The sequence below is a fragment of the Lissotriton helveticus genome, chromosome 9 (genome assembly GCF_964261635.1).
Source record: "Lissotriton helveticus chromosome 9, aLisHel1.1, whole genome shotgun sequence".
Classification (NCBI taxonomy): Eukaryota; Metazoa; Chordata; class Amphibia; order Caudata; family Salamandridae; genus Lissotriton; species Lissotriton helveticus.
In genome coordinates, this window is record NC_136070.1 from 333,108,726 (window position 1) to 333,123,244 (window position 14,519).

General features: G+C 46.7%; 1 protein-coding gene across 4 annotated transcripts in view; it reads left to right on the forward strand.

The window, feature by feature from the left end:
* Positions 1 to 14,519, forward strand: part of CCDC88C (coiled-coil and HOOK domain protein 88C) — a 622,549-nt gene that overhangs the window by 42,036 nt on the left and 565,994 nt on the right. For all 4 annotated transcript variants that reach the window (XM_078660043.1, XM_078660044.1, XM_078660042.1 and 1 more), the window contains exon 2: positions 8,001 to 8,101. In XM_078660043.1, coding sequence (XP_078516169.1) covers positions 8,001 to 8,101 — 101 coding nt within the window. The remainder of the gene's footprint in view (positions 1 to 8,000; positions 8,102 to 14,519) is intronic.

The window sequence follows — 14,519 nt, forward strand, 5'->3', positions numbered from 1 at the left end:
TTGGCTCCTTTGCCTAAAGGCCCGCCTCCGAGGGTTTCGCCCCCTCCTACGTTGCCTCCTTTGCCGGCGCCGCAGGCCCCGGTTCCAACGGTTCCTCCTCCCCCGGTTCCACCGCGATCGGTGTTGATGCCCATCCTCCCGACACCTCCGAAGACGACTCCTAAGTCGAAGGTTCCTCCTAAATCCAAGACTTCCGACCCGGGGAGGCCGGCGGAGCGTCCCGGACCCAAGAGATCGAGGTCACGCTCAGGTAGAAGGGACAGGTCGAGGAGTGGACGCGGATCCTCCTCGAGATCCAGGCATCGCCATAGGAGGCATAGGTCCCGGTTTAGTTCTGCCTCGGGGACCCGTTCCTACTCACCTACGTTGTCTGACTCACCGGAGACGAGAGTGTCGCCGATTGATGACATTGGCACGTTCCAGGAGGTTCTCCTGCGCGGGGCGGCGAAGTTGGGGATCGAGGTTAAGGCTCCTACGCCATCAACTTCCGTGATCTTTGAGACATTGCATAAGAAACACTTGTCTCGCCCCCCTGCTGTCTCTGGTGCCAGGTCTACTTGAGCCGGCGGAACAACTCTTCCTTACGCCGGCGGTGGTGAAAGCTGTGCCTTCCAGGCTCTTGAAGAAATACAGGGCTCCTGAGTCGGACCCGGCTTTCTTGAGGAAGGATCCGACGCCGGATTCGGTGATTGTGACGGCGGCGCGGAAGCTCCACGCCACCTCTCCTGCCTCCACCGTGCCTCCCGATAAGGAGAGCCGCTGGATTGACTCTGCTGGACGAAAAGCGTGTGGGACATCCTCTGCAACGATGAAGGCCTCCAGTGATTCGGCGTTGTTGGGACGATACGACCGTGCGCTGTGGGACTCCATGGAGCGGTTTGCGGACCTCGTTCCGCGCGACCGGAGAGAGGATTTCATGGAGGTCGTCCAGGAAGGGATGCTGGTTTCTAACCAGGCCATTAGCGCCGCGGCGGATATCTCCCTGCTGTCCGCGCATGGATACTGCCACGGCATCAATCAGAGGCGCCATGCTTGGCTTCGGTTGACGTCGCTTAAACCTGAGGCGCAACAACGTGTGGCTAATCTGCCGTTTTCCGGGGATACCCTTTTCGGAAAACACGCAGATGACGAGATGGCCAGGATGAAGGCCGAGGCGGAAACCCTGACGGCGGTGGGCTTGGAGAAGCCCAAGGATAAGAAATCCTTCCGCCAATTCCAACGGCGTTTTGGGTCACAGGGTCGAGGAAGGGGTCAATCTTCTGGGCAACATCAGCAGCAGCAACAACAGCAGCAGTACAGAAGACCCTTCCAGAAACGTCTTACGTTTCTGGAAGGGTCTTCAGCAGTCCTCTACCGCGACCAAGGGCCCGGCTGGGTCTCGACCCTGAGCAGTTACTTCCCCATCGTCCGTTACCCGCTCCGGTGGGGGGAAGCATTCAATCTTTTCTGGCAGAGTGGAGAAAAATTACTCAGGACAAGTGGGTGCTGAATATTGTTTGCAATGGATACAGTCTTCGTTTCACCAGCCCTCCTCCATAGATTCCTCCGATCAGCTCGCAGTATTAGCTGCGCGAGCTTCAGGCGGAGGCCGATATCCTGTTAAGGAAAAGGGCGATAGAAGTTGTACCTCTGTCTCAAAGAGGAAGAGGTCTGTACTCTCGGTTCTTTCTGGTCCGCAAGAAGGACAAGAACGAGTTCAGGCCCATTCTGGACTTGCGACAGGCAAACAAGTGGATTCGCAGAGAAAAGTTTCGCATGCTGTCGTTGCATCAGATTTATCCTCAGCTGCAACGGGGAGACTGGCTTTGTGCCATAGACCTACAGGATGCGTACTTCCATGTGCCCATTGCACACAAACACAGGAAGTTCCTGCGATTTCAAGTCGGCGCCAATCACTATCAGTACACGGTACTTCCGTTTGGGCTGAAGTCTGCGCCCAGGACATTCTCAAAATGCATGGCAGTGGTAGCGGCACACCTGAGGAAGAACAAGGTATTTGTCTACCCATACTTGGACGATTGGTTGATCAAGGCCTCCTCCTTCTCGGAAGCTCAAGCACACTTTCAGAAGACGTGCGTTCTCTTGAACAAGCTAGGGTTGCACATCAACATGTCCAAGTCTGTTCCGACTCCGGTCCAGTGCATCCAGTACTTGGGAGCCTCCATCAATACGCTGTCGGCAAGCGTGTGTCCTTCGGAAGAGCGACGTTTATCACTCCTTCGGAAGGCTCAGGCTCTCCTGTCCTCTCCATCCACGACAGTGAGGACGGTGTCTTCTCTGCTGGGATCGATGGCTTCTTGCATCTTCCTGACGCCACATGCGCGGCTGCACATGAGACCGCTGCAGGAGTGCTTGGAAGATCAGTGGGACCAGAGGAGAGGATCTTGGGACGACAGGATACGACTGTCTCTACATGCTCTTCAGTCTCTGAAGTGGTGGTGTTCGGCGGAGAATCTCCTCAGAGGGGTTCCCTTCCACAAGGACATTCCCACGCAGACGATCGTGACGGATGCTTCTCTCCTGGGATGGGGAGCGCACTCCGGAGACCTGCAGATTCAAGGGACGTGGTCCCCTTCGGAGTCCACGTACCACATCAATTTCCTGGAACTCAGGGCTGTTCACTTGGCGCTGAAGGCGTTTCAACCGTCCTTCCGGACCGACTCTCTGCTTGTGCAAACGGACAATACGACCACGATGTATTACCTCAACAAGCAGGGGGGCTCGAGATCGCGCACTCTGTCTCAGGAGGCGCAGGCGATCTGGCACTGGCTTCTGGCTCGAGGACTCTCGATAACGGCCACTCATCTGCCAGGTGTGCAGAATGTTCAGGCAGACGAGCTAAGCAGACTGATTCAGGAAAACCACGAATGGGTCATAAACGACGAAGTGCTAGGAGAAGTCTTCGCAAGGTGGGGAACTCCAGACGTAGATCTGTTCGCCACCGCCGAAAACAGCAAATGCCGAGACTTCGCCTCCAGGTACTACCAGCCAGGGACGCTGGGGAACGCGTTATGGATCAACTGGTCGAACAGCTTTCTGTACGCTTTTCCACCCATTCCCCTGATTCCAACGGTTCTCATCAAGCTCTCCCAATCCGGGGCGAAGATGATTCTGATTGCCCCGGAATGGCCCAGACAGTGGTGGTTCACGGACCTGCTTCACCGGTCTCTCCTTCCTCACATGAAGCTGCCGTGCAGGCCGGACCTTCTCACGAAGTTCGGGGGGCGGATGGTGCACCCCAACCTCTCGTCTTTGAGTTTGGCGGCATGGCTCCTGAAATAGTGCAATATGGCCATTTGAATCTCCCAGAGGATTGTATGGACATACTGAAGGAGGCTAAGCGACCTTCCACTAGGACTTCTTATGCTTACAAGTGGAAGAGGTTTTGTATCTGGTGCAAGTCTAAGAATTATGACCCTACAACATGCAGGGAAGATGTCATCCTTCCATATCTGCTACATCTGGCGCAGTCTGGCCTTAATGTTCATTCCATTAAGGTTCATCTGGCTGCTTTGACTGCCTACAGGAAATGCCCTTCACAGACTTCCTTCTTTCAGATCCCTGTGATCAAAGATTTTCTGGAAGGCTTGAAGAAAGTATTCCCTCCTGTCAGGCTTCCTTCGCCTTCATGGGACTTGAATGTGGTGCTGTCCAGGTTGATGAAGGAGCCTTTTGAACCTATTCATAAGGCTTCGTTGCAGCACCTGTCCTGGAAGGCGGCGTTCCTCGTGGCCATTACATCGGCCCGCAGGGTGAGTGAAATTCAGGCGTTGTGTTGCCAATAACCTTATACTGTATTTCATGCTGCTACGGTTGTTATGCGTACTCACCCTAAGTTTCTTCCCAAGGTTGTTTCTGATTTTCATATCAATCAGACTATATCTTTACCTACGTTCTTTCAGAATCCTTCATCTCCAGCGGAAAGGTCTTTGCATTCCCTGGATGTTAGGAGGGTGCTGAAATTTTATCTGGATAAAACCAGGGATATTCGTAGGTCAGACCAATTGTTCATCAATTATGGATCTGTCAGGACGGGTCTTGCGACCTCTAAGCAGTCTATCTCTAGGTGGATTGTGTCCTGCATACAGCTGTGTTACCAAAAAGCTAATAAGACCTTAGGAGGTAAGCCTAAGGCTCATTCCACCAGGGGCAAGGCTGCCACGACAGCATTGCTCCGTAATGTTCCGATTGCAGAAATCTGCAAGGCGGCCACTTGGAAGTCGGTTCATACCTTTGCTAAGCATTACTGCCTGGACACTGATGCCAGGGCAGACGCTCAGGTTGGGCAGGCTTCGCTGCGAAATCTGTTCGCACAGTAGTGGAGTTAATTCTCTTTTCTCCACCGCCGCTTTGGTGTGGGGATGGGCTTGCCATTCTATTCACTAGATTATGACTATACACAGAGATCCCCTACTACAGAAGGAGTAGTTTCTGTCCTGTAACTCCAGTTCTGTAGTAGGGGTATCTCTGTTATAGTCATAAGCGCCCTCCCTCCTCCCCGGTGGAGAGAGACATATTCCTTATGGAATGCTACAGGTCTGGCGTGTTACGCCTTCAAAAAGAACTGATTCTAAGTTGGACCTGCTATGCATTCTGGGATACTGGGAGAAGGTTCTGGAAGATTCTCTTAAAGGCACAGTATCCTGTTTTGAGACACATAATGGCAGCCTATGGGGCTTGTCTGTCCAGGTTCTTCTCTCTATCATTCCTGAGGGATTTTGCTAGTAAAGCAAGGGAAATCTGTACAGGCTTTTGCTGTTTTGTGGATTTTATGGTGGAATTTCTAGTTGAAGTACTGGACAGTGTAGCCTTTTTAGGCTGCATTATCTGTCTTTAAATTCTCTCTTAAGTGTCTATGCTTTTCTGCATTTTTTGACACTATAAGAGATTATTTTTAATTGCTCCAGGGTCCACGCACATGGGCGGGACTATTCACTAGATTATGACTATAACAGAGATACCCCTACTACAGAACTGGAGTTACAGGACAGAAACTACTCCTTCCACACAATGAAAACATTGCAAAATACATTGCCATACAATAGATCCCAACAAAAAGGTGGCCCCTGCCTATTCATATGAAAAATAGAACACATTTAAACTATGCAGAAGGGAGACTCCTTCCCCCTGTACTCCTGAGAACATGTGATGACAGGCCTACATGCTGGCTACCAGTAGCTAGACAATTACTGCTCAAGGCTCTGAATCATTCACAGAGCCTCCAAATGCAAAGGACGACTTTATTGACTAACACAATTTAAGCATGGGAAAAACAGGCCCACACTCTAACCTAGCACCATATACCACTCAATATACAAAAAGAAATCCATTGGAGGCTCCACCTTTTATGTACGGGCAGCAAAACTCTGGAACTCCTTGCAAGCTATGATTTTAAGCATTCAGAAATATATAAAGTTCAGAATAGAGGTGGAAACTTGCTTGTTCTTATGGTAATTAAGTCATCTGCTGACCCAGCACCAGAATAATAATCCCACCTATTGGCCGCCCAGAACCATGACCAGCAGAACAATCCAAGAAGAAAAACACGAATCCTATACAAGCTGGGGACATTCAGTCACCTTGGACTCACACAGTCACTTCCAACTAGTAGGCAACGTTAAGAAAGTGGACACAGATAGCACAGGCAAGCTGGGGGGCTCCATCCACTATGATCTCAACAAACTGATTAAATATTATGTTGCCCTCTCAACAGCTAAAATATGACACTCCACTCAATATTGATATTACCAGCTAACACTAAACATTTGAAGGCTCCCATCCATACTAATGAGATGGAGGACATGCTTGCTAAGACCAGAGATCCCCTAAACATTGCTGTACACCCAAATACATATAGCCTAGTCCTCCCTGAAGGGCCCGATTAGTAATATTCTTTAAGCACTGGCAGCTAACAATGTCAATTTAAAGGATGAAAAGAACAGTGTATTTGGCAAATCTCCTTGCTTGGTGTATCATAATGTCAACCATATCGAGGGAGATTGTAGCATAGTTTACTTGGGCAGATCTGGAACCCTTTTCAGCGTCCTTCCTGTTTCCTTCACAGATCCAAAAGACCTCAGAGTGATGGCCACCTATGATAGCCAGCCTAGAAAATTGGATTGAGAAAAAAAAAGAATTAAAAGTACAATGAAGGGACCTGCAGAGCTATTCAGACCTGCCAGCATGCAACAAACTTTAACTAGCAGAGGCCAGAAGACTGGCATTTTTTATTGTGCGCATATGGCACAAAATAAACAGGAAATATGCTTCTGCTTGAGTGTGGCTGCTATATGCGTGCAATAAAAAATTTACATTTAAAGAAACATTCATTGATGTGGCTATTTTAACCTCGTTTTCAGCTGTGTGTTGCATTTTACTACTATTTGTGAAGGACACAAGAATACATCACCAGGTAACCAAGCCCTCTAACCACAGGAAGCTGCAGTGTTTCAGTGTCACTATTTACCACCAACTTTAGATACGAGATGGAAAATATATTGCCATTTAGCGGAGTATCTGAAGTGCAGACAGAATAAGCAGCCATAATTCATAGTTAATATAATTTAAAACGCACACATTGGACAGCTTGTCACTTAAGTGAAAGGACCTATTTTTAGGAGGTTGTGAACTATGTGCACAGGCTTTATGCAGTCACTCAAGTGAAGGTAGCCAATAGATGAAAATGCTGACTGACCCATTGACCATGCTGTGTGTTGCGGTGAGCGAAGCAAAACATGAATGACCATTAAACATAACTGGATAAAAAGCCTCTCTATGTATATTATGAATCATTTTTATTTTTTATGAAAGCAGTCTGGGGAGCCATATAAAACTGTGTCGAAGGCCAGACCTAAAAATGCAGGTCTCTCACACTTCTTCAGCCATCACTTCCATAGGCGCCACATCCCATAACATAAGTGCACCTTGGTGATCATCACGCGTGACATGGAAACACTTCCCAACTAGGTTCAAAGCAAAGACCGTACCCTCCAGCCATACACCCCATACACTGTAGTGCGCTATTCATGTGGTTAAGTGCTTCAGCGCCCCACATCATTGGGAGGAAGTGTTATACAAATGCTACACCACAGTATAATCTGTAAAGGCTTTTAGGCATGAACAGACCAGGAGAAATTATAGTAAATGGATGTGTTTTACTGTCCTAATCTTCCTTTACCTTTTTTTTCTGCAAGCATGCAGTTGGCCTGTGCACGTGACTCCAAGCACTTCTAAGATCCTCACACACATCATCAGTCACTTCCACCTGACCCAGGCCACCCATCAACCACTCTTGCTCAACAGAGAGTGCTTGCTCTGGCCTGCAACAAATTCGGTCATGGTAACAGAAGTCCTGAGGAACTACACTAGTTGTAGATTTGTGCCGAACAATCTAAGTAGCACTAACCATATTCAAGCCACACTGCATTGTGTATTTCTTAGAGTTGGAAACTGTTTGATAAGCTGCGCAGAAGGTGTATAAATGGTAGGGGTCTGGTCTTTTTCAAGCACGAAAATGTGGATTAGTTGGCTGATGTGTCATGTTCGTTATTTGTCATTCACATCCTCTGGCGTGCTTGCTGGGAGTATTTAGGTGTGTTCTGCAATACCTTGTTTCAGACACCTGATACCGTACAAAAGGAACTGCTTTGCGTACGAGAGGGGAACAATAGAGGCAAGATTCTACTTTTTCAAGAAATCCTTCGTGGGAGCTTTCAGTAAAACAAAAATGCAAACATTACATTTGTAGGAAACGAAAAGCAGTTCACTTCTGAAAAACAGGAAGTAGCAGCCGCCAGGTGCATGCATTGTCTAGCTCTAGAAGGCACAAAAGCCTCCAAATTCAATAAGCTTTTTGTAAATATGAATTTCCGATTTATTTTCAAAGCCGCCAAGTCGATTTTAGAGGGGAAAGTGTTTATTAGCTGGTGACTAGCCTTTGGAGCACATCTAATGAGCTACATTCAATTTAAATAATATATTTATTTCTTCTTTCCCAATAGGTGAAAACATTTGGCCCATGTGGAACCGAAAATGAAGATAAACTGGGGCTGTACATGGATCTGGTGGATGGCATCTTTTTACATAAAATCATGCTTCAGATGTAAGTACATTTTTCGAAGTTTCCGAGAAAGTGATGCTGCATGAGTATGAATATCACAGTATAGGAAAGGACCATTAGAATTTTTTTGTTATGCTTTTTTTTAACGGAGTTTTATATAGCGTGAACTTGACCCGGTATCGGGAATAAGAGCGCTTTCCATAGCACCAGTTGCGTTACATGAGGACAAGTTAATTTTTGTTAGGCACTGGGAGATTAAGTGATTTGCCCAGAATAACAGAATGCTCAGCGTCATTGCCGAGACGCGAACCTGGTTCTGCAGATTCGAGGTTGACCGCCCTAGCCATTAGGCCAACTCCTCTCCCCAATTTGATTTGATTGACCACCCTACTTTATTTGGCAACTTAAAGACCCTTGGCATGGTAGGCTCTGCCTTTAACTATTTTTCATCTTAACTTTGTGACCTCTGGCCACTGTTGCCTGACAGTCCAGTAGATGACCACCCTCGCCACTGTTGGCGTCCCCTAATGCTCTTTCCCGGCCTGGCCCTTTTTAGGTTTCGCCTGGCGTTCACTGTGCAGCAGTGTCGCGCAGGCGAAATCTTATGTTTTTCAGTAAGGGGCTTTCACCCGCCTCTCTCTTCCAATGGCTAGCTCCATAAATGGAGGCTAGCCATTGGAAGAGAGATCTGTCAGTAATTCTCGGAGCAGATTCGTGGGCGTTCCGGTGATTTTTTTCTCGCTCCGCCCCTTTTTTCCGTCATGAAGTTGTGGGCGTTCACTTTTTTTTTTTTTTTTTACACCGATGTTTTTCTTCATTGTTAACCTCGTCCCTGTCCCACGTGGTTGTATCCCGACCACCTTTCCGCTGTCCTTCCCCCCCCCCTTCTCCCGCTGGCCTTGTCCTTGTTGCCGCCCCCCCCCCCCTTCGCAGATCACTACAGTCGCCGCTTGGGCAAGAGGTGCTTTTAACATAATCGTGCAGGAAAGGTAAAGTTCCTTATGTGTGGAGGTTAATGTCGCTTGTTTTGTAGGTCATGGGGCGTTTCACACCATAGGAACCACGGTGCTGCCCTGTATTAGTTCACGAACAAGGAATACAGGGCCAACTTTTATTGCCCACATTTTGGAGAATAGGATTTTACGAAAAAAAGCTTGTAGATTTCAGCAATCATTACGGTGTAAACTCGCCTAACAATGTCTCACCCATGCGTTCCATAAACCAGATGTTTCTTAAGGTTCGGAACACAGTGGGAATGAGAAAAGGGGCAGGACTGGGGCGGAGCCGGGGCTCGGCTGGGACGGTCTTTGCATGAAACTGTTAAAGTTGCAATAGGCTAGCAGAAAAAAACTTTAAACTGATGGGAAAGTAGTTTGTAAATTGCTTAAATGTTCTTCTGGGGGAAGAATCACCGGATATTGGCAAAACACTTTCATAAGTAGAGTAATTTTGCTACTACTACCAACGTATTCATTCCACGTCACGTAACCTGGCCCACGGGTGACAAAAGGTTAATGCAGAATATGCGGTCTGAGCTGCATCCTTAGTCAGGCTTTCAAGCCGAGCAATCATGGCGGCCATGTTTGAGTGCAAAATGTTTAATGGGAATGCCCACTAAGACTCAAAAGGTTGACAGAAAAAGTGTTTTCTTCAAGTCTATAAAGACTACAGCAACGTTTTTCTACAGTAAAATATCACACAGTGAATATTTTAATAGTTTATTGCACATAGGTGTGACTAGGTTACTTAATGAAAAATAACTCCAATTAATTATTTGCCGATATGGTTAATTTTTTGTAACATGCATTCCTTGGAATATATTGTTAGACCCTCGCGGAATATTTGCCAGCTTCTTCCGTTAACGTACTCCGTGGAAATACATTTGGCCGACAACTGGCAGAAGTGCGCATGCTCGCATGCTCTCCTCCTGGACCATCAGGGGGGGCTACCGGCGTGGGCGTGGCCAAGCGAGGGGCAGGGCTTGGGATGAAGTTTGCCGGGGCTGCTGCAGAAGTTGTGGACGGAGGCTGAGGGAACGGGTGCTGGGGGAAGGAAGATGGCTTTTCGCAGGAGGACGAAAAGTTACCCACTCTTCAGCCAGGAGTTCTTCATCCACAACCACGCCGACATCTGCTTCTGCCTCCTGGTCTGCGTGCTCATTGCGCTGATGTTCGAGGTGAGCAATTTGGCTGCTTGTCCGCGGGACGGGTACCGGGGGAAGGATTTTCCAGTGGGAGTCATATCTCCCGACAGGGACCGTATTCACTTGGTTGTCAAGTGGGACGATTGTAGTGTGTCTCTCACATCTTTTCTTTGATTTTTAGCCAGACGTTGGTAGGGAGCCTAACTTGTATTATGAGCACTGAAACGTCTATTCCAGACTGAAAACGCCCCTTGCCTAAAAACCAGGATTGGCTGACTGTGGCATCCATGAACTTTGACAATTTAGCATCACTGTAGTCACCAGCAATGTGTAACTACAAGCTGGGGGGCTGTGTACTCAAAAGAGAAGATGGATAACTAGATCTGTCTGGATTAGTATACCCAGAATATGTAGTAGTGTCTAAGAAGGGTAGCTGTTACCTGTCACTGTGGATTAGGGGCTTCAGGCATCAATCATGCACTTTATTCCATTGCAGGGGTCATACCCACTGTCCGGGGAGTAAGTAAGTCAGCTAATAAGTATTGATATATATATTAAAATTGCTTTTATTTGGGAGAATCCCCCTAAAAGCCATTTACAAAAAACAAAAATATGTATATTATTTTCTTTTTAAAATGAGGGACATACCCCATTTTATAGCTGATATATAGTTAAAACATTTCTCCTCATCAATGTTCCATCACTTATCCCATCTTTGAACCCTAAAACCCTTACTAGCCCATACTCCTACCCGCATGAACCCTAAAAAATAGTGTACTACCTCTTACCCTACCTATCCCTAAAAACCTGTTACAACCCCTTCCCCAACCCATTTTGAAACCTAAAAACTCATATATTTTGGGTGACAGAAGTAATTTTATGTGTGTGCGCGTGTATAGATATAGATGGATAGCTAATTCTGGGTGGTTCCCAAGTTATTGGTGGAGAGCAGCTCCTTTATTTGGAACACTTTACAACACTGGCACTACAGATCTGTTTTCCTCAAATGTGTTTTTTTTTTTCTAGGGGAGTTATTGTTTTAATTGAACTATTTTATTGCTTTTTTTACAACATACAAGACCAACAATTGCTTTGATCTGCCCAATTCCACAAGCAAAACTTCCCATTATGATAATACGTTCCCAGGTCCAATTCTGGTTATCATTCCCATTTCTAGCAGAGTTTTAAACATAGTGTCATACATGCTGAACTGAAAAATGACAAACTCTCTTGCCATTACAGGTACAATATTACAGTTTTGGATTGATTAAGCTTCAGAGCAATGGAACAATCTACAACACTCCTGACACTCCAAATCTTCTCACCTTCAAATGTCTGTGTTTTTAACCCTGCTGAGGGCACCTACCCCCCCCCCCCCATATCCATGCTGTGAACAGCCTTTGGCTGTGTGCAGTAGGGGGGGTTGGCCGTGCGCCCAATCCACCACGAGTGGCCAAGCTACCGCTGCACACTGCTTAAGGCTGTGCGCAGCAAGGTTAAGCTGCCCGCAGCCAGGTTAGAGCAGGGCCTGACCCAAGGGAAGGTCCTGCACCTAACCCCCCTGCATTGGAAAGTACCAAAAATGTTCTGTCTGGTACCTACCTGTGTGGGAATCTTTGCTTGCTAAAGACACAGCATGTTAAAGGCTGCATGGTTAAAGTAACATTCTGGTAATATCCCCTGGCATTGGCTATATACTCTAAGGCTGGACTGTAACCACAGCAGAGGTTAGGAGCATGTTCATGTTCAGCCGCAGGGAAAATGGCCACCAATATTTTTATGTTCAGCATCAGGGCCCTAATATAGTATTGTAGTAGCGACTAGGAAGACTCCATGTTTACTGACAGGAGTGACAATCACTGGAAGAGGCACTATCCAGCACAGAAGGCATTATATCATCAACATAAGCAATATCAACCCTAAAGTACACTGTCTCCCCTCTCCAGCCTCCCTGTCACCCACACGTCACTGCTCACCTTTGACCTCTCCTTCAATACCTACAAAGCCCTCACTCGTCATACCTTGTCACTCACACTGAACCCCTCCTTCTCGCCCATAACTACCTTAACCCTGCCCTCTCCCCACACCCGGCAGCTCCCCCTCCCTCACCGGCACACATGGACACTTCTTGAATTGGAAGACCCCCCCCCCCCCCTCCAGTCTTGTGCCGGGGGCGAACCCCCTACCACTCTCTCCTCTCACACTCCCTTGCCCCACCGGCATAAGTTAACACTTCATGGAAGTCCCTGTGGACTCTCCCTCCCGAACCTCCCACCCCTCCAGCCTGGAGCCAGGGGTGAACCCCCCCTCCTAGCTCCCCCCCCTCTCAGACTCGCTTGCCCCATCGGCATAAGTTGACACTTCATGGAAGACCCATCCCTCCAGCCTGGAGCCAGGGGCCGGGGTGCAGCCCCCCACACACTCCCTCACCCCACCGGCATAAGTTGACACTTCATGGAAGTGTCTGTGCCCTTCTCTGTGTGGATAGCTTTTTTTGTAGGTGGCTCTATGTAGGTGGCTCTGTGTGTGTGGGTGGCTCTATGTGAATTACTCTGTGTGGGTGGCTCTGTGTGTGTGTGTGGCTCTGTCTGTGTGGCTCTGTCTCTGTGTGTGTGTGTGTGTGTGTGTGTGTGTGTGTGTGTGTGTGGCTCTGTGTGTGTTTGCAAATGCAATAGGTCTCGCATTTGTGAGAGATTAAGCTATTGGCATTGTAAATGACAATGCCATTTATTTATCTGTTTTCAAAACCAACACATAAATACAAAATAGCTCTAACTTTTACAAAGGCGAGACCATTGCATTGTAAATGCTTGTTTTCTATCTATACCACCTCCTTTGATGACATGATCTCTTTTATGGTCTCTTACTACTTATATGCAGGTGACACCTACATCTTCTCCTTCCCCAACTTTCACATCTCTTCTACAGTCGCATGTGTCTGTCTTACTTCCATGTGTCAGTGGGTGGCATGCTGACTGCTGTAACCCAGAGATGGGTTCTATATTTTGCCTCATCTCCTACTACTAAATCTACTCTTCTGGCTACATCCCTCGTGATACCCTGACTTCTAAAGCTTATGCAAAAAAAATGCAACTGTTCTTTTCTACCCCTGCATGAATGTGACATTTTTCGTCTCCACCCCTGCAAAAAAGAATTACATTCTAAATCTCCTTTAAATTGTCCTCTTCTCCCTTTATACCAGGCCAACTAACGGGCAGTCAAGCTGAATTATTGCAACAATCTTTTAGTTGGCATTCCCTAAAGTTCCTTTAATCCTCTTGCTAAAGTTTTAAAATGTATTTTTAAAATAGATTAGACCCCTTAGGAACGCCCTTAACTTCGTACTAAATTCACCAATCTGGCTGGTGGTCCACCACGTGCCGTGCCTTCTATAAACGTATCTAGTATTCAAAGTTACTCATGACACATCCCCAGGTTACCTTTTGTGCACTATATGCAGGGCCCCTGGGTTTGTTGGATTTCACTTCTGTGGCATTTTACATAGAATTCTAGATTTGCTACATTTCCGACAAAAGCCACCATCAGCTGCATGATTTGTAAATGCAATCAAAAGTGTTGTTTCTATGTCAAAAGCATAAAGCAACTTAAAAACAAAGTGCCACATGTTTTTCCGTGCTGTTGCAGACCCTTTCTCTGCAAAGGTTAACTGGTGACTGATGAACTGGGACCCGTCTGATTCAATTTTTCCCAGACTGACTTAATAGCTGGTTAAAATGACAAAAGAACAGCAGTTCTTGGTTGCCCCTAGCTGGATTTTTGATGTGCAAACATTCACTTCCATATATACAAATAAATAAACGGGGCTTTTCGCTTTTAACTAATTAGTTCCATTTTGGTTGACTGCATAAGGTAATAAGTGGTGTGATATCAGTCGTGTTATTTTTGTTCCTCGCTCCATGGCACAACTAACAGTCACGGATGTATCCTCTGCATAATATTATACCTTATATTTTTACCATTGTTTACTGCTTAGCATTTGTTTTTTTCTCAATTACTATGTTTATTTCATGTTGTCCTCTCTACCAATTTATTGTAAAGCGCTCTGATATCCTTCAGGATCTTGTTCGCGCTATATAAAACTTTATAAATAAATAAATACTGGCACAAATCGTGACATAATATGCTTCATTATTGGCCTATCTTTCTACGTAATTTTGTCAATTGTGCCAGAACATTTGATTCTCCATTAATATATCCAAGCAATTAACATCCAGCAACCCAGGGACAGCTAATCAGCATTTCCCAACTTCATCAAAACCCCCACGTGCATCTTCCAGATTAAATTATTTCTCCCTT